Genomic DNA, 20,738 nt, shown 5'->3' with positions numbered 1-20,738 from the left:
CACGGGTTTCACTGTTTTCCATGAACATGGATATATAGGATTGGAACAGAGTGTTTTCTCTAATTCTCAGTTTCATGGAGGAGGAAATTAATCACAGAAAAATTATGAGTGCAACGACACACCTTGAAAAGCTGGTGAAAATAGATTCAATAGTAGTTTTCAAAATCCATTTGAATGAATATTTAAAAGGAAAATGTTTGCAGTGTTTTGGGGCAAGAGGAAGGGATTGGAACTAACTGGATAGCTCATCCAGGCACAATGTGTGGAATGAGTGTGGTGCTGGAAAAGCACAGCCGGTCAGGCAGCATCCAAGGAGCAGGAGAGTTGATGTTTCGAGCATAAGCCCTTCATCAGGAATGAGGGGGTGGCTGGAGGAGACTGAGAGATAAATGGGAGGAGGGTTGGGGCTGGGGGGAAGGTAGCTGAGAGTGTGATAGATGGAGGTGGGGATAATGGTGATAGGTTGGAGAGGAGGGTGGAGTGGATAGGTAGGAAGGAAGATGGACAGGTGGGACAGGTCAAGCGGGTGATGCTGAGTTGGAAGGTTGGATCTGGGATAAGGTGGGGAGAGGGGAAATGAGGAAACTGGTGAAATCCAGATTGATCCAGTGTGTTTGGAGGGAGCGTTCCAACGTGGACGATTTGGGACCGCCTTGGAACCCTCTAACCACACTGGATGATTCAGAATAAATTTTACATTCCCATTGCTGAACATTGCCTGTTACAGGTGAGAGGGGATTGGAGGTATTCATGTCAAGGAACAATGATCATGCAATTCCACCATTTTCTATCTGTGATGGATAGAAGACCACAGTTACAGATATGGAGGTTTTCAATATGTGCTTCCACACTGTAATACTGCCCACCGTAAACCTGAGATTACATGATTGACTTTTGCATGTCAAAACTGGAAGTATTGGAAATAAAGCTTGTGATGCATTTGTCTTGCAGCTTATATGGAACCCTGCTTCACCTTTTCCCGAGTGAGTGGCAGTTCCAAGCCCCTGAAACAGGCATCCATTAATGTCAGTGATCAAAACAACACACTGATATTTGAGTCTCGATTTGAGAGTGGGAATCTCGAGAAAGTATTCAAAGTGTGCGTAAGGTTTTTCTGCAATACGTGGTGAAGCAATGAGCCCCACTTCCTAAATGCTTTTGAGGTCTATTATATATGTCATAATTTATGCATTCTAAACCTTTTCAAACTTTCTGTTAAATGCAGCTTCCTACTGGCAGTGCAGGTTAGGGGGGATTTATCTTCGGATATTTGTCCATCAGCCCTGTATGAGCAGTATCATTGTTACCACTGTGTCAGAAGGCCAGACTGCAGTACATAACAGGGCTTGACACTTCTAGAGCAGTACAGAAGGGTTACTGCTTTGGAATTACTTTCTTTTTGAGATATTAGGTGAAGGACCTGTCTACTTTTCCAGGTGAACCTAAAAGATACCACATCGACTAATTTGAAGTAGTTAGTAGAGGAAAGGTCTGGTCTCCAGACCAATAATTATCTCTCAACCAACATTGTTTATTGTATATTAATTGTATACAGGTGGTCATTAGCAGGAGATTCACTTGAGCTCCATGAAAAAGAGCCCTTGTGGCAAAGCAGTAGTGTCCCTACCTCTGAACCAAGAGACCCAGGTTCAGGTCTCACCTGTTCCAGAGATGTGTCATAATGTCGCTGAGCAGATTGATTAGAAAATAGGTTGTGCTCCATCAATAAAGTCTAAATCTGTTGTCGTTGGGTTAGGAGAGGTCCGTTTGTAGTCTAGAGATCAGTAAGCAAATATTAAAACGTAGAAAGATTGCCTCCAGTTTTATCCTTCACTAGCTGGCTTTGTAGATTAGAATAGCCAACTGTGTTCTACCCTCCACAAACGTGAAGTCATCCGAAACTCTTCTCCACATTATCTCAATTACGGCAAATTATTTTCATTTATCAGCTCCCTTCTCATTGACCTATATTCAACTCTGATAAAGCAGATTTGACAATGTTCACAGTTGTTTTAAGTCCCTCCAATTTCTGTGCTGCACCTACCATATCTTTCCCATCATCCATTTCTTTGTAATCACTTCCTGCTCTACAAGGAGCCCAGACATCTGGTCTCAGTTGATTCAGGCCTTTGACACTAACCCAAGTTTTTAAAAATGTATTCATTTGTGGGGTGTGGGCGTCACTGGCCGACCAGCATTTATTGCTCATCCCCGGTTGCTCTTGATGCTGCCTTCTTGAACCATAGTTCACCTGCTGTGGGTTGCCCCACAATGCCCTGAGGGAGGGAATTCCCTCAGAACACTGAAAGAGCAGCAATATATTTTCAAGACAGAATGATGATGACTTGGAGAGGAACTTGCAGGGGGTGGTGTTCCCATGTATCTGCTGCTCTTGTCCTTCTAGATGGAAGTGGTTATGGGTTTGGAAGAGGCTTGTTGAGGATCATTGGCAAATTGGCTTGACCCGAGCGGATTTGTCTTCAGTTTCCAAGACTTGAATCCCTGGAATTCCCCATCTAATTCTCTTCTTCATCTTTTGAAGACAGACTTTAAAGCCTCCCTCTGACCAAGCTTTGATCATCTGCCTTTGATTGCTATCATTCAATAGCAAATTTGGCAGCAGTGGATGGGACACTATAGAAGACACATTACTCTGTGTTTCAACTGTGCCATGTGTTTCCTGGAAATGTTCAATGAGACGGAACTTTGTTTTGATGACCTAATTAGGATTCTGGGTAATCTAAGATGGAGGATGGGGAAAATTTGTGGCTGTAAGAGCTTCTTTTTTGAGGTATTTTCAGCATTGGAGGTGATTTCTTCAAATTGCAGAAGCAATAATTATTGTTTTATAAGCTGTTGCATTGTTTTGGAACTTTGGGGGAAAAAAGATCAAAACAAGCGCACATTTAAGATGAGGAAGAGAACAAAGGCAGAGACCACATAGTCAGTGAGAGAAAGAAACCCACACTGTGCTGTCTGACACAGCAGTGAACCTGTACAGCTACTGCCTTCGCTGTTTGAGTCAAGTATCTCTGGACATCGGAGTGCGTCTAAGAAAAAATAACAAACAGCAAAATTCACAGCTGACTTTGGAGGAACCTGTGTGGGAGAGCTCACAGCACAGGAGCTGATAAGTGCATGGCTTTTAAATGTAACCTTGCTGTCTTTTTAAAATAGTGAGTAGAGTGGGTTTAGTTATATGTTATATTGAGATCTGTCTCTTGATTAAAATTTAAAAATATAATACATAAGTACAAAGTTAGCTGGGTGCTTGTTCTTTAGAGCAGTAAGACTGTGCTATTTTCTGTAGATTGTTAAGGTGCAAAGATGACCCTTAATAGAGGGATGTGCTCCTCATGTCGGATGTGGGAGATTAGGGAGAATTTCCATGTTACTGATGATTATGTCTGCAGTAAGTGTTTTTGGTTACAAATCCTGTCATATTGTATTGATTGATTGGGGTGGCAGTTAGAGACAACAAAGAATTTACAGCAGCTCAAGCTGTGTGATGGATGGCAGTTATTGGAAGGGAGAAAAACTGCAGTCAGGTAGATGGGTTACCGCCAGGGGCAGCACAGTGGCACAGCAGTTAATACTGCTGCCACACAGCGCCAGAGACCTGGGTTCAGTTCCTGCCTCGGGCAACTGTCTGTGTGGAGCTTGCACGTTCTTCCCATGTCTGCGTGGCTTTCCTCCGGGTGCTCCAGTTTCCTCCCACAGTCCAAAGATGTGCAGGTTAGGTGAATGGGCCATGCTAAATTGCCCGTAGTGTTAGGTGACGGGGTAAATGGAGGGGAATGGGTCTGGGTGGGTTGCTCTTCGGAGGGTCGGTGTGGACTTGTTGGGCCGAAGGTGCTGTTTCCACACTGTACGTAATCTAAAAGAAAGGTAGGAGAGGGAGGCAGATACTGCAGGAGTCTGTGTGGCTATTCCCACCTCAAACAAGTATGCTGCTTTGGAAAATGTAGAGGGTGATGGACTCTCAGGAGAATGTAGCACGAACAGCCAAGTTTCTGGTATCGAGACTGGCTCTTATGCAATGAGGGGTACATCGGTTCCAAGCAATTGTTTGTGATAGGGAACTCTCTAGTCAGAGGCACAGACAGAAGTTTCTGTGGCCAACAGTGAGAAATCAGAATGGTGTGTTGCCTCTCTGGTGCCACGATCAAGGATATCTCGGAGAGAGTGCAGAATATTCTCAAAGGAAGGTGGAACCAGCAGGAGGTTGTTGTACACATTGGAACTAATGATGTAGGAAGGAAAAAGGATGGGATTCTGAAGGGAGAACATAGGAAATTGGGAAGGAATTTATAAAGGAGGTCCTCAAGAGTAGTAGTATCTGAATACTCCCAGTGCTATGAAGTAGTGAGGGTAGGAATAGGAGCATAGAACAGATGAATGTGTGGCTGAGGAGCTGGTGCAGGGGAGAAGGGTTCACATTTTTGGATTATTGGAATCGCTTCTGGGGTAGAAGTGATCTGTACAAGAAGGACGGATTGCACCTGAATTGGAAGGGGACTAAGATACTGGCAGGGAGATTTGCTAGAGCTGCTCGGGAGGATTTAAACTCATAATTGGGGGTGGGTGGGAAACCAGGGAGATAATGAGGAAAAAGGTCAATCTGAGACTGGTACCTTTCGGAAAAGAAGTGAGTCAAACAGTCAGGACAGGCAGGGACAAAGCAGAGAATGAGTAAAATAAACTGCATTTATTTCAATGCAAGAGGCCTAACAGGGAAGGCAGATGAACTCAAGACATGGTTAGGAACATGGGACTGGGATTACATAACAATTACAGGAATATGGCTCAATGTTGGACAGGGCTGGCAGCTGAATGTTCCAGGATACAAATGCTGTATAAAGGATAGAAAGGGGGCAAGAGAGGAGAGGTCGTGGCATTTTTGATAAGGGATAGCATTACAGCTGTACTTAGGGAGGGTATTCCTGGGACGGCAGAGTGGCTCAGTGGTTAGCACTGCTGCCTCACAGCACCAGAGACCCAAGTTCAAGTCCCACCTCAGGCGATTGCCTGTGTGGAGTTTACACGTTCTCGCTGTGTCTGTGTGGGCTTCCTCCAGTTTCTTCCTGCAGTCCAAAGATGTGCAGGTTAGGTGCATTTGTCAGGGGTAAATATAGGGTAAGGGAATGGGTCTGGGTGGGTTACTGTTCGGAGGGTCGGTGTGGACTTGTTGGGCCAAAGGGCCTGTTTCTATACTGTAGGGAATCTAATTTAATATGCCCAGGGAAGTTAGTTGAGTGGAACTGAGAATTAAGAAAGGGATGAGCACCTTATTGGATGCTTGCAAGTAAAGGGATGACTGGAAAATGGGAAGCCTTCAAAAATGAGATAACAAGAGTCCAGAGACAGTATATTCCTGTTAGGGTATAGGGAATGCTGGACGGCTGGAGAAATTGAGGGTTTGGTCAAGGAAAAGAAGGAAGCATATGTCAGGTTTGGACAGCGGAGATCGAATGAATCCTTAGAAGAGTATAAAAGCAGTAGGAGTATACTTAAGAGGGAAATCAGGAGGGCAAAAGGTGACATCAGATAGCTTTGGCAAATAGGGTTAAGGAGAATCAAAAGGGATTTTACAAATACATTAAGGACAAAAGACTAACTAGGGAGAAAACAGGACCGCTCAAAGATCAGCAAGGTGGCCTTTGTGTGGAGCCATAGGACATGGGAAGGTACTAAACGAGTACTTTGCGTCAGTGTTTACTGTGAAGAAGAACATGGACAATACAGGTTGTGGGAAAATAGATGATGACATCTGGGGTGGCACAGTGGTTAGCACTGCTGCCTCAGAGCGCCAGAGACCCGGGTTCAATACCTGCCTCAGGCGACTGACTGTGTAGAGTTTGCACATTCTCCCATGTCTGCGTGGGTTTCCTCCAGGTGCTCCGGTTTCCTCCCACAGTCCAAAAATGTGCAGGTCAGGTGAATTGGCCATGCTAAATTGCCCGTAGTGTGAGGGGCAGGGGTAAATGTAGGGGAATGGGTCTGCGGGTCAGTGTGGACTTGTTGGGCTGAAGGGCCTGTCTCCACACTGTAAGTAATCTAATCTAATCTTGAAAAATGTCCATATTACAGAGGAGGAAGTGTTAGATGTCTTAAAACACATAAAAGTGGATAAATCCCTAGGACCTGATCAGGTGTACCCTGGAATTCTGTGGGAAGCTAGGGAAGTGACTGCTGGGCCTCTTGCTGAGATACTTTTATCATCAATAGTCACAGTGAGGTACCGGAAGTCTGGACGTTGGCTAACGTGGTGCCACTGTTTATGAAAGGTGGTAAGGAAAAGCTTACCGGTGACCCTGACATCCGTGGTGGGCAGGTTGTGGAGGGAATCCTGAGGGACAGGATTTACATGTATTTGGAAAGGCAAGGACTGATTAGGGATAGTCAGCAAGGCTTTGTGCATGGGAAATCATGTCTCACTAACTTGACTGAGTTTCTTGCAGAAGTAATGAAGAGGATTGATGAGGGTAGATAATTGGATGTGATCTATATGGACTTCAGTAAGGTGTTCGACAAGTTTCCTCATGGTAGACTGGTTAGCAAAGTTAGATCACATGGAATACAGGGAGAACTAGCCCCTTGGAAACAGAACTGGCTCGAAGGTAGAAGACAGAGGGCGGTGGTGGAGGATTGCTTTTCATACTGGAGGCCTGCGAACAGTGGTGCGCCACAAGGATCGGTGCTGGGTCCTCTACGTTTTGTCATTTAAATAAATTATTTGGATGTGAGCATAAGAGGCACAGTTCGTAAGTTTGCAGATGACACCAAAATTGGAGGTGTAGTGGACAGCGAAGAAGGTTACCTCAGATTACAACAGGATCTTGATCGGATGGGCCAAAGAGCTGAGGAGTGGCAGATGGAGTTTAATTAGATAAATGAGAGGTGCTGCATTTTGGGAAAGCAAATCAGAGCAGTATTTGTATATTTCATGGTAAGGTCCTAGAGAGTGTTGCTGAACAAAGAGACCTTGGAGAGCAGGTTCATGATTTCTTGAAAGTGGAGTCTCAGGCAGATAGGATAGTGAAGAAGGCGTTTAGTATGTTTTCCTTTATTGGTCAGAGCATTTTGTACAGTAGTTGGGAGGTCATGTTGTAGCTGTACAGGACATTGGTTAGGCCACTTTTGGAATACAGTGGGCAGTTCTGGCCTCCCTCCTATAGGGGAGGATGCTTTTAAACTTGAAAGGGTTCAGAAGAGATTTACAAGAACGTTACCAGGGTTGGAAGGTTTCAGCTATAGGGAGAGGTTCAATAGGCTGGGACTGTTTTCCCTGGAGCATCGGAGGCTGAGGGGTGACCTTATAGAGGTTTCTAAGATCATGACGGACATGGATAAGGTAAATAGACAAGATGTTTTCCCTTGGTTGGGGGAGTCCAGAACTAGAGGACATAGATTTAAGGTGAAAGGAGAAAGATTTAAAAGGGACCTAAGAGGCAATTTTTTCACTCAAAGGGTGCTGTGTGTACTGGATGAGCGGCCAGAGGAAGTGTCGGAAGCTGGTACAATTACAGCATTTAGAAGGCATCAGGATGGGTATATGAATAGGAAAGGTTTAGAGGGGTATGGGTAAAGTGCTGGCAAATGGAACTTAATTTATTTAGGATATCTGCTGTGGTTCTGTTCGCCGAGCTGGAAGATTTTGTTGTAAACGTTTCGTCCCCTGTCTAGGTGACATCCTCAGTGCTTGGGATCCTCCTGTGAAGCGCTTCTGTGGTGTTTCCTCCGGCATTTATGTCCAACTCACCAAAACGAAGGACCCGATACCCAGTATGAGCAAAACTAACGTAGTGTACAAAATCCCATGCAAGGACTGCTCAAAACACTATATAGGACAAACAGGAAGACAGCTAATGATCCGCATCCACGAACATCAACTAGCCACGAAACGACATGACCAGCTATCCCTAGTAGCCACACACGCAGATGACAAGCAACATGAATTTGACTGGGACAACACTACCATTATAGGGCAAGCGAAACAAAGAACAGCCAGGGAATTCCTAGAAGCTTGGCACTCATCCACAAACTCCATCAACAAACACATAGACCTGGACCCAATATACCGGCCACTACAGCGGACAGCTGAAACTGACAACCGGAAGCGGCAGGGACAGGCCACTATAAATGCCGGAGGAAACACCACAGAAGCGCTTCACAGGAGGCTCCCAAGCACTGAGGATGTCACCTAGACAGGGGACGAAACGTTTGCAACAAAAACTTCCAGCTCGGCGAACAGAACCACAGCAACGAGCACCCGAGCTACAAATCTTCTCACAAATTTAGGATATCTGTTTGGCATGGATCAGTTGGACTGAAGGGTCTGTTTCTGTGCTGTTAATCTGTATGACTCTATGCCCATTCATTGGGACAAATGACTGATAATGATGATGATGAAATTGCAGAGATCTGGCATTGGTCAGATACCAATATCAAATTTGTTTAAAGTTCCTCTAAGCACACTACGAATTAGATTAGCATTATTCAAAATAAATAGCTTAATGGTACATGAATAGAGAGTTATTTTGCTCATATTTGCACAGCCAGAATTCTCAGGGCACTTAATATTTCCCTGTCTCTTAATCAGCTGGTTATTTCCATTCTACTTCTGCAGAGGAGAATATGAATATAACCTGATGTTGCGCACAGATCTCTACACAGCAAAACACACCCAGTGGTATTACTTCCAGGTGCAGAACATGCAGCCAGCAGTCCAGTACCGCTTCACCATCATTAATCTGATGAAGCCCACCAGCCTGTACAACATGGGAATGAAGCCGCTGTTGTATTCCACCAAGGATGCAGAGCTGCACAAGATTGGCTGGCGCAGGGTGGGGAGCCAAATCAAGTACTACCGAAACAACTACAGCAACAGCAAGCACCACTACTACTCGCTCACCTGGACGTTTGAGTTCCCGCATTACGGGGACACTTGCTACTTTGCCCACTGCTATCCCTACACCTACTCTGACCTCCAGGACTATGTGACACACGTGGTCAACGATCCAGCCAAGTCCAAATTCTGCAAAGTCCGGGTGCTGTGCCGCTCATTGGCTGGGAACATGGTTTACGTTCTGACTGTGACAAATCCCTCTGAGAGTTCCGAGGCCGCACTCGAAAAGAAAGCAGTGGTCCTGACCGCCCGTGTCCACCCAGGAGAGACCAACAGCTCCTGGATGATGAAGGGTTTCCTTGACTATCTTCTTGGCAACTCGATGGATGCCAATCTGCTGCGGGACACATTCCTTTTCAAAATCGTGCCAATGCTGAACCCTGATGGGGTCATCGTGGGGAATTACCGGTGTTCACTCTCTGGTCAGGATTTAAATCGTAAATACCGGTCCTATTTGAAGGAGACCTACCCCTCTGTGTGGTACACCCGGAAACTGATCAAACGGTGAGAGAGAATGGAGCAGGTACAATGTGTGTTACAAAGTTAAAGGTGATCTACCATCTCCTTCCCCTGAATCATACCCAGGTCTCAACTCAGTCAGGGAGGTAATCCCGTTATTGCCATGCAGTATAAACTATAGGCACTAGCAATATTTTGGTGTCAGTCACTGGGCCATGATGAGCATCTGAACTCAATCAGGGATAGTGCAATTGGAGTGTTGGCCACTTGTCGTACAGTAGAAGTGTCCCTGTCTCTGGGCTGAGAGGTCAAGGTACATAGTCCCACCTGCTCTGGAGGTGTGTAATGACATCTCTGAACAAGCTGATTGGAAAATACCTTGGGGGGAGTGTGATTAGTAAGATTGTGGCTTGTGCAGCCCAAGGAGGATACAAAGACAGACAACAGAAAAAAGAGTGCAACTCAGAGATCCCTCATGGTTAGGAGCAATGCTGTGAGCTTCAAAAATACATTTTCCCCTTCCTTTTGCAAAAAATGATTCCATCTCTTCAACGATCAATGACTCACCATTTTGGGTCTGTCTCTTCCAGGCTGTTTTGATGACACCTTGAAGTGCAAACCTTGTGCCCACACCTCCCCCCTCACCTCCCTCCAAGGCCCCAATGGATCCTTCTATATCCATCACAAATTCACCTGCACCTCCACACACAACATTGACTGTATCCGCTGCACCCGATGTGGCCTCCTCTACATTGGGGAGACAGGCCGCCTACTTGCGAAACATTTCAGGGAACACCTCTGGGACACCCGCACCAACCAACCCAACCCCCCGTAGCTGAACACTTTAGCTTCCCCTCCCACTCCGCCAATGACATGCAGGTCCTTGGCCTCCTCCATCGCCAGATCCTGGCCACATGACGCCTGGAGGAAGAGTGCCTCATCTTCTGCCTAGGAACCCTCCAACCACATGGGATGAATGTAGATTTATCCAGCTTCCTCATTTCCCTTCCCCCACCTTATCTCAGTCCCAACTCTCGGACTCAGCACCGCCCCCTTGACCTGCAATCTTCTTCCCGACCTCTCTGCCCCCACCCCCTCTCCGGCCTATCACCCTCACCCTCACCTCCTTCCACCTATTGTATTTCCAGCGCCCCTCCCCCAAATTCCCTCCCCCCTACCTTTTATCTCAGCCCGCTTGGCACACCAGCCTCATTCCTGAAGAAGGGCTTATGCCCGAAACGTCGATTCTACTAATCCTCGGATGCTGCCTGGCCTGTTGTGTTTTTCCAGCACCACATTTTTCATCTTTGATGACATATTTGCCCATCACGTGGTTTTTGATATTGAGTAAATCTCCCTCTGCACTATTCCCAACAAATGTTCACAGAACATATACCACGAGGTTAGACGCAGAGTAAAATGCTCAATTTGTTCTGCTCTTTTATTTGTGTTTCAAAATACATTCATGAGATGTGGGCATCACTGGCTGGGCCCAGCATTTATTGCCTTCCCTAGTTGCCCCCTTGAGAAGGTGGGGGTGAGCTGCCTTCTTGAATCGCTGCAGTCCATGTGCTGTGGGTTGACCCACAATGCCCTTAGGGAGGGAATTCCAGGATTTTGACCCAGTGACAGTGAAGGAACAGTGATATAGTGGGTGGCTTGAAGGGGAACTTGCAGGGAGTGGTGTTCCCATGTATCTGCTGCCCTCGTCCTTCTAGATGGAAGTGGTCATGGGTTTGGAAGGTGCTCTCTAAGGATCTTTAGTAAATTTTTCCTGGAACACGTCAAGGTTGTTGAGTGTTATTGGAGCTGACCCATCCAGGTTAGTAAGGAATATTCCATCACATTCCTTACTTGTGCCTTGTAGATAGTGGGCAGGCTTTGGGGAGTCAAGAGGTAAGTTACGTGCTGCAAGATCCCTCACCTCTGACCTACCCTTGTAGCTTCCTTATTTATAAGGCTAGTCCAGGTGAGTTTCTGGTGTACGGCAATCTCCAGGTTGTTGATGGTGAGTGGGGTGGGAGGGGGGAGGTTAATGAAAGTTGTGCCATTGAATGTTTGCTATGACTAGAAAAAAGGTCTCAGAATAGCTAATGGGCCTAAAGACTGATCTGTCCCCGGACCTGGTGGGATATATCTTAGAATATTAGAGGAAGTTGCTACAGAGGTAGTAGATGCACTGTTAGTAATCTTCAAGGAATTCTTAGATTCTGGAAGAGTCGCAGAGGATTGGAAAACTGCCAATGTAACATCTTTATTTGACAATGGAGGGACAGAAACACTGGGAATTAATGAATGTAATGTATTTGGAATTTTAGAAGACTTTGATAAGGTATCACATGTATATTATTTAATAATGTACCACAAGGTACTTAATAGGATAAGAGCCCTCTGGGGTTGGAGGTAGTACATTAGCATAGACAGGAGGTTGGCTAATGAATAGAATAAAGAGTTGGGGGAGAAGGGGGACATTTTCAGGGTGGGAATGAGTGATGTGCCCCAGGGATCAGTGCTGGGGCCATAGCAATTTACCATCTATATTAATGACTTAGATGAGGGAAGTGAATGTACTGTACCCAACTTCACGGATAAACAATATTACAGGTTGGAAATCAAGCTGTGAGGCTGACACAAAGGGTTTGCAGAGGGATAGAGACAGGGTAAGTGAGTAATTACCAGTGATTACCATCATTGAATGGCAGAAGATATATAATTCGGAAAATTGCAAATATGTACTTTGGCAAGAAGAATAGAGGAACTAAATATTGTTTAAATGGAGAAAGATTGCAGAAATCTGAAACACATACATAAATCACAAAAAGATAGCATGAAGTTTAATGGATAATGGGGAAAGCAAACAGAATGTTGGCCTTTATTTCAAAAGGATTAGAGTATAAAAATAGATTTGGCTAAAGCTTTGCAAAGCACAAGTCAGAGCAATGGGTAAGAGCAGTATACTGGCACTGGAGGCAATCCAGAGAAGGCTCACTAGGTGTGAAGGATACCAGGTGTGGAAGGACTGCAATGTGAGGAGAGGTTGAGTAGATTGGGTCTGTACTCATTGGAGTTTAGAAGAATGAGAGGTGACCTATTGAAACACGCAAGATTCTTATGGGACTTGTAGGGTAAATGTGGAGAGTTTGTTTCCCCTTTTGGGAGAGTCTAGGACCAGAGGGTATCATCTCAGAATAAGTGGTCACACATTTTAGAAAGCGAGATAAGAAGGAAATTCTTCTCTTGGGGTGGTGATTCTGCGGAATTCTTTGTTAGAGAGGGCTGTTGAGGCTGGGTCATTAAGTCTATTCAAAGTTGAGGTAGACAGATTTTTAATTAGATAATCGCAAATTACTGCAGATGCTGGAATCTGAAACCAAAAGAGAGAATGCTGGAAAATCTCAGCAGGTCTGGCAGCATCTGTAAGGAGAGAAAAGAGCTGACGTTTCGAATCTAACTGACCCTTTGTCAAAGATTTTTAATTAATAAGGAATCAAGGGTTATGGGGAAAAGGGAGGAGAGTGGAGTTGACGATTATCAGATCAACAATGATCTCATTGAATAGCAGAGCAGGCTTGATAGCCTGAATGGCCTACTTCTCCTATCCTCCTTAAGGCTTTATTGGGACTACATGCTCTCTTCTCAGAGATAGGCATTGATAGGCATTTGTGTGACACAAACGTCACTCATCACACAACACCACGCTGTCGTCCAACAGGTTTATTTGGAAGTACAAGCTTTTGGAGGTAGCTAGTGGGGCAGGATCATAGGATATAGAATTTATAGTAAACTGTGTCATTTACAGTTATAGTATTTACTATAAACTCTGTGTCCTATGATCCTGTCCCACTAGCTACCTGATGAAGGAGCAGTGCTCCAAAAGCTTGTACTTCCAAATAAATTGTTGGACTATAACTTGGTGATATGTGATTTTTAACTTTGTCCACCCCAGTCCATCACCAGCACCTTCACATCACAAATGTTACTTGCCATTTGTCAGCCAAAACCTAGATTTTTTTCCAGGTCTTGCTGCATTTAGATATTGATTGCTTCTGTATCTGAGGAGTCATGAATGGTGCTGAACTTTGAACAATCGTTAGCAAACATCTCCACTTCTGATCTTATGGTGGAAAGAAGTTCGCCTTTCTTCTTTCTTTCCAGGTTAATGGAGGAGCGGACGGTGTTTCTATACTGTGATCTCCACGGTCACAGTCGGAAGCAGAACATTTTTATGTATGGTTGTCAGAGTCGGAGACGGACTGTATCATCATATGCCAAGCAGCGAGTGTTCCCCTTCATGCTTAGTAAGAACTGCTGTAACAAGGTATGGTCTAATGATGTAGGATTTCAGATAGATCTCATAATTCTTCCTTGGGAAACCGAGGGAAATCCCTTTAAGAGTTTAATTACAGTCATAGAATCATAGAGATGTACAGCACGGAAACAGACCCTTCCTTTCAACTCGTCCATGTTGACCAGATACCCTAAATTATTGTAGTCCCATTTGCTAGCATTTGGCCTATATCCCTGTAAACCCTTCCTATTCATAGGTGTCCTCGAGTTGGCGTCTGGATTCAGCGGTGTAGAGGTCAGTGTGCCAGACTACCACTGCACCCCCTTCTGCCGCCTCCGCCTCCGAGCTTACTTTCACAATCGGGACTCCCGCCCACCTTCTGAGGACCCCTTCGCCCACCTCCAACACACTGCATCCACCTGGACACCCCGCGCTGGCCTATTACCTGCCCTCGACCTCTTCATTTCCAACTGCCGCCGGGACATTAACCGCCTCAACCTGTCTACCCTCCTCCCCTTCTCACCCTCACAATGCGCAGCCCTCCACTCCCCCTACTCCAATCACCATTAAGCCAGCAGATAAAGGTGACGCTGTGGTAGTCTGGCGCACTAACCTCTACACCGCTGAATCCAGACACCAACTCGAGGACACCTCTTCCTACTGCCCTCTCGACCATAACCCCAACCCCCCCCATCACCAAACCATCATTTCTCAGACCATACAGAACCTTATCACCTCAGGAGATCTCCCACCCACAGCTTCCAACCTCATAGTCCGGGAACCCCACACTGCCCGGCTCTACCTCCTTCCCAATATCCACAAGTCTGACCACCCTGGCCGACCCATTGTCTCAGCATGCTCCTTCCCCACTAAACTCATCTTTATCTACCTTGACACTGTCCTATCCCCCCTAGTCCAGGAACTCCCCACATACATTCGAGACACCACCCATGCCCTCCACCTCCTCCAAGACTTCCATTTCCCCGGCCCCACAACGCTTCATCTTCATCATGGATATCCAATCCCTCTACACCTCCATCCGCCATGACCAGGGCCTCCAAGCTCTCCGTTTCTTCCTCTCCTGACGTCCCCAACAGTACCCTTCCACCAACACTCTCATTTGTTTGGCTGAACTGGTCCTCACCCTTAACAATTTCTCCTTCGAATCCTCCCACTTCCTCCAGACCAAAGGGGTAGCCATAGGCACCCGTATGGGCCCTAGCTATGCCTGTCCCTTTGTTGGCTATGCAGAATATCGATCATCTGTAATTACACCGGCACCACTCCCCACCTTTTCTTCCGCTACATTGATGACTGCATTGGCGCCACCTTGTGCTCCTGCGAGGAGGTTGAGCAATTCATCAACTTCACCAACATATTCCACCCTGACCTTAAATTTACCTGGACCATCTCTGACACCTCCCTCCCCTTTCTGGACCTCTCCATCTCCATTAATGACCACCGACTTGACACTGACATTTTTTACAAATCCACTGACTCCCACAGCTACCTGGATTACACCTCTTCCCACCCTACCTCCTGAAAAAATGCCATCCCGTATTCCTAATACCTCCGCCTCCGCTGTATCTGCTCCCAGGAGGACCAGTTCCACCACAGAACACACCAGATGGCCTCCTTCTTTAGAGACCGCAATTTCCCTTCCCACGTGGTTAAAGATGCCCTCCAACGCATCTCATCCACATCCCGCACCTCCGCTCTCAGACCCTACCCCTCCAACCGTAACAAGGACAGAACGCCCCTGGTGCTCACCTTCCACTCTACCAACTTTCGCATAAACCAAATCATCCGCCGACATTTCCGCCACCTCCAAACAGACCCCACCACCAGGGATATATTTCCCTCCCTACTCCTTTCCGCCTTCCGCAAAGACCGTTCCCTCCGTGACTACCTGGTCAGGTCCACGCCCCCCAACAACCCACCCTCCCATCCTGGCACTTTCCCCTGCCACCGCAGGAATTGCAAAACCTGCGCCACACCTCCTCCCTCACCTCCATCCAAGGCCCCAAAGGAGCCTTCCACATACATCAAAGTTTCACCTGCACATCCACCCATATCATTTATTTTATCCGTTGCTCCCGATGCAGCCTCCTCTACATTGGGGAGACTGGACGCCTCCAAGCAGAGTGCTTTAGGGAACATCTCTGGGACACCCACACCAATCAACCCCACCGCCCCGTGGCCCAACATTTCAACTCCCCCTCCCACTCTGCCTCGTTCACCTCTGCTCCCTCACCACCCAATGCCTGGAGGAAGAATGCCTCATCTTCCATCTCGGAACACTTCAACCCCAGGGCATCAATGTGGACTTCACCAGTTTCTTCATTTCCCCTTCCCCTACCTTACCCCAGCTCCAAACTTCCAGCTCAGCACCAACTTCCAGTCCCCATGACCTGTCCTACCAGCCTATCTTCCTTTCCACCTACCCGCTCCACCCTCCTCTCTGACCTATCACCTTCATCCCCACCCCCACTCACCTATTGTACTCTATGCTACTTTCTCCCCACCCCCACCCTCCTCTCATTTATCTCTCCACCCTTCAGGCTCTCTGCCTCTATTCCTGATGAAGGGCTTTTGCCCGAAACGTCGATTTTACTGCTCCTTGGATGCTGCCTGACTTGCTGTGCTTTTCCAGCACTACTCTACTCCAGAACAGTGGTTACATTAACCCATACACCACCATGGTATAGGTCATGGCAGGATTCAAGCCCATGTTCTTAGAACATTAGCCTCGGGCTCTGGATTAATAGCCCAGGTGAACGTTACCATTACACCACCTCCACTCCATCCATCCCATTGTATCCAGGCTTGGTCTTTGAAAGAACTATCAGATTAGCTCCACGCCTTGATGAACTCTCCTTCAAAATCTAATTAATTTCTTTCAGTAGTTGCGCAGAAATTTCTAAAATTGAGGTAAAAGATAATATACCCAATAAAGATCAAGTCTGCAAAGATGCTGTAATTCTACCAGCCTCCACCACTTCCTCTGGCAGCTCATTCCATACACATACCACCCTCTGCGTGAACAAGTTGCCCCTTAGGTCCCTTTTATATATTTCCCCTCTGACCCTAAACCTATGCCCTCTAGTTCTGGACTCCCCCAACCAATGGAAAAGACCTTGTCTGTTCATCCTAATCATAAATTCTGTGATTTTATAAAACTCTATAAGGTCACTCCTCAGCCTCCAACGCTCCAGGGAAAACAGCCCCAGCCGATTCAATCTCTCCCTATACCTCAAACCCTCCAACCCTTGCATATCCTTGTAAATCTTTTCTGAACCCTTTCAAGTTTCACAACATCCTTCCAATAGGAGGGAGACCAGAATTGCACACAATATTCCAATGTCCTCCTTGCCGCAACATGACCTCCCAACTCCTATACTCATTGCTCTGACCACTAAAGGAAAGCATACTAAATGGCTTCTCCAATATCCTATGTACCTGAGATTCCACTTTCAAGGAACTATGAACCTGCACTCCAGGCGTCTTTGTTTAGCAACACTCCCCAGGGTCTTACCACTAAGTGTATAAGTCTTGTTCTGATTTGCCGTTCCAAAATGCAACATCTCACATTTATCTAAATTAAACTCCATTTGCCACTCCTCAGTCCATTGGCCCATCTGATCAAGATCCAGTTGTACTCTGAGGTAACCTTCTTTGATGTCCACTACACCTCCAATTTTGGTGTCATCTGCAAACTTATTAACTATACATCCTATGTTCAAATCCAAATCATTTATATAAATGACGAAAATGAATATGACCTATCACCTCCATCCCCACCCCCACTCACCTATTGTACTCTATGCTACTTTCTCCCCATCCCCACTCTCCTCTCATTTATCTCTCCACCCTTCAGGCACTCTGCCTATATTCCTGATGAAGGGCTTTTGCCTGAAATGTTGATTTTACTGCTCCTCGGATGCTGCCTGAACTGCTGTGCTTTTCCAGCACCACTCCACTCCAGAGTCTGGTTTCCAGCATCTGCAGTCATTGTTTTTACCTAATGAAACCACTGTTGACTATTGTAAAAATCTCACCTGGGTCACTAATGCCCTTTAAGAAACAAAATCTGCTGTCCTTACCTGATGTGACCGACATGTGACTTGCAGCAATGTGTTTGAGTCTTAATTCATAATTTGGGATTTGTATTAAATGAAAACCGAAAGAGCTGTGGATGCTGTAAATTAGAAACACAACCAAATATTGCTGGAAAAGCACTGCGGGTCTGGCAGCTTCTGTGAAGAGAATCAGAGTTAATAGAGTTTCAGGTCTGTTGACCATTCCTCTGAATTGATGGTTGCTCGGAAAATGTGGGTTTTAGATAGAAGCTGGGGGCTGGTGGGGGTGGGGGGTGGTGGTGGTGGGATTAATAAGGAGTAAACAGTAAGTGGGGATAGAGCTCAAAGAGAGAGAAAAACAGTTGGGCAGGCAAAGGTAGCCAGGGTGAATAACTGTTAATGGGGACTGTTAGTGACTAACTATGGGTTGTGTGTAACTATGTGATTACAAGGCCTGGTGTGTGTTAGTGGTGGTGGTTGGGGGTGGGAGGGTGGGATCAGTTGGCTAGGACAGTTGACAGTTCAACCTCGAAAGTTATTGAAATCAATGTTAAGTCCCGAAGGCTGCAGGGTCTCCAAGCAGAAAATGAGGTGTTCTTCCAGCTTATGCTAAGCTAAACTGGAGCACTGCAGCAAGCCTGAGACAGAGATATTGACCAGGGATCAGGGTGGTGTTTTGAAGTGGCAGGCGACTGGGAGCTCAGCGTAATTTTTGCAGCCAGAATGGAGGTGTTCGACACTTTGTTTCCCCAATATAGAGGAGATCACATTGTGAGCAGTGAATGCAGCAGACTAGATCCCAACTGTTTGCTCCAGCTCTGGAACTTCGGCCTCAGCCCCTCTCTTCCCCTTGTCCTTATCTACCATCCCACCAAGCATCCACATCCAGAAAATCATTAGTTGCCATTTCCGCTACCTCCAAAAAGATGCCACTACCAGATACACATTCCCCTCTCCTCCCTTGTCTGCCTTCTGTAGGGACTATTCCCTTCACTCCCAACAGCCCCCACATCCCCACGACACCTTCCCCTGCAATCACCGAAGGTGTAACACTTGCCCATTTACCTCCTCCCTCCTCAAGGGCCCAAATATACTTTTCAGGTGAAGTGATGCTTTACCTGCATTCACACTATATAGTCTACTGCATTCACTGCTCACAATGTGATCTCCTCTACACTGGAACACCACATTCTGCCTGCGAAAATGATGCTGAGTTTCCAGTCACGTGCCACAACACACCACCCTGACCCCGGCCAATATCTCTGCCTCAGTGCTCCAGCAAAGCTCAGTGTCAGCTGGAAGAACAATACCTGGTGTTCCGCTTGGGGACCCTATAGCTTTTGGGACTTAATATTGATTTCAACAACTTTAGAGCTTGAACTCTCCTATGTCCGAGCCAATCGATCACCCCTGCCACCACTATACACCACAATACACCAGGCCTTGTAATCACATAGTTACGCACAACCCTTTGTTAGTCTCCATTAACAGCTATTCATCCTCCCAGCCATATCGTTGTCCACTCCTTTGTTTGTCCAACTGTTTTTCAGCCATTACTGAATGGCAAAGCAGACTTGCCCCCTCTCCCCCCCCCCCTCCCCCCCCGCCACCCTATCTTCTGCATGAAAACCCACCTTTCCCAGCTACCATCAGTTCTGAGGAAGAGTCACCGGACCCGAAACGTTAACTCTGATTTTTCTTCACAATTGGTAATAAATGCTGGTTTAGTTGGGCTTTGCCAGACCCTATGATCAAAAGAACAGGCTTCCTGTTGTGCTCTAAGATTCTATAACTTACAAAATCTGCTCATGGCAGATTAAGAATGTCAGTAAAACCATTCAGCTCCTTGAGCCTATTCTGGGATGTGGGTGTTCTTGTACACCAGTCAGTGAAGGTAGACAGGCAGGTGCAGCAAGTCATTAGCAAAACCAAAGATATACTGGCCTTAATTGCATGAGGATTTGTACTCAGAAACATGGATGTCTTCCTGCAGTTATCAAGGACCATGGTGAGCTCACACCTGGGGTATTGTGTGCAGTTTTTGTCTCCTTACCTAAAAAAGGTTATACTTAACATAGAGGGAGTGCAGTGGAGGCTCGCTCACTGCTACCAGGGCTGGTAGGGCTGTCTTATGAAGAGAGATTGGTTTGACTCTGTTACATTCACTAGAATTTTGAAGGATGAGATAGGATCAGATTTCATTGAATAAAATTCAAACAAGACTGTGTTATGGATCAGACCAAACCCCTCAAAATATATTAAGAACATAGCCTAGAACCTAACTTTTTCTTATTTTAAAGGTAAATGTAAGACATTGCATTGCAGATGCAATTCAATTGGTCAAACTACTCGACTTTAAGCAAAACACACTTTAGTTTTACGCGACAGTTAAAATACAGACAAAATAAAAATAAAAGAAAATAATTGGTTTAAGTGAACTCTATTGAAATGCTTAACAAAATAATATAAAATGCACGGCTTAAAACCATAGTATCATCACAGCTGGACAGAGCAGATATAGAGAGGATGTTTCCCCTGCCTGGGGAATCTAGAACCAGGGATCACAGTTTCAGGGTATGGGTAGACCATTTAAGATTGAGATAGGGAAAAATTTCTTCACACACAAGGTAGAGGACATATGGAAGGGTGTGGAGGTCAAGTTACTGAATATACTCAAGAAAGACCATTAGACATTGGAGCAGAAATTAGGCCATTTCGGCCATCAAGTCTGCTCTGCCATTCAATCATGGCTGATAGGTTTTGGTAATTGTGACGTTATTCACTTTTTAAAAATAATAGATCAGAGTATTATTGAAATGGTGAAAGATTGCAGCATGCTATTGTACAGAGGGACTTAGGAGTGCTCATACAAGCATCGCTAAAAGTTGATTTGCAGGTGCCACAGGTAATCAGGAAGGCAAGTGGAATATTGGCTTTCATTGCTGGAGGGATTGGAGTTAAGAGCAGGGAAATTCTGCTGCAATTGTACAAGGCATTGGTGAGG

The 20,738-nt window shown here is 45.9% G+C and overlaps 1 protein-coding gene across 1 annotated transcript in view; it reads left to right on the top strand.

The window, feature by feature from the left end:
- Positions 1–20,738, top strand: part of LOC122553947 (uncharacterized) — a 126,448-nt gene that overhangs the window by 21,032 nt on the left and 84,678 nt on the right. The window contains exons 6-8 of the mRNA XM_087989515.1: positions 952–1,099; positions 8,630–9,412; positions 13,523–13,685. Coding sequence (XP_087845641.1) covers positions 952–1,099; positions 8,630–9,412; positions 13,523–13,685 — 1,094 coding nt within the window. The remainder of the gene's footprint in view (positions 1–951; positions 1,100–8,629; positions 9,413–13,522; positions 13,686–20,738) is intronic.

The sequence above is a fragment of the Chiloscyllium plagiosum genome, unplaced genomic scaffold (genome assembly GCF_037043375.1).
Source record: "Chiloscyllium plagiosum isolate Xiang-an unplaced genomic scaffold, Cpla_swu_hap1 HiC_scaffold_8, whole genome shotgun sequence".
NCBI lineage: Eukaryota > Metazoa > Chordata > Chondrichthyes > Orectolobiformes > Hemiscylliidae > Chiloscyllium > Chiloscyllium plagiosum.
This window is presented reverse-complemented; position numbering and strand designations above follow the sequence as displayed.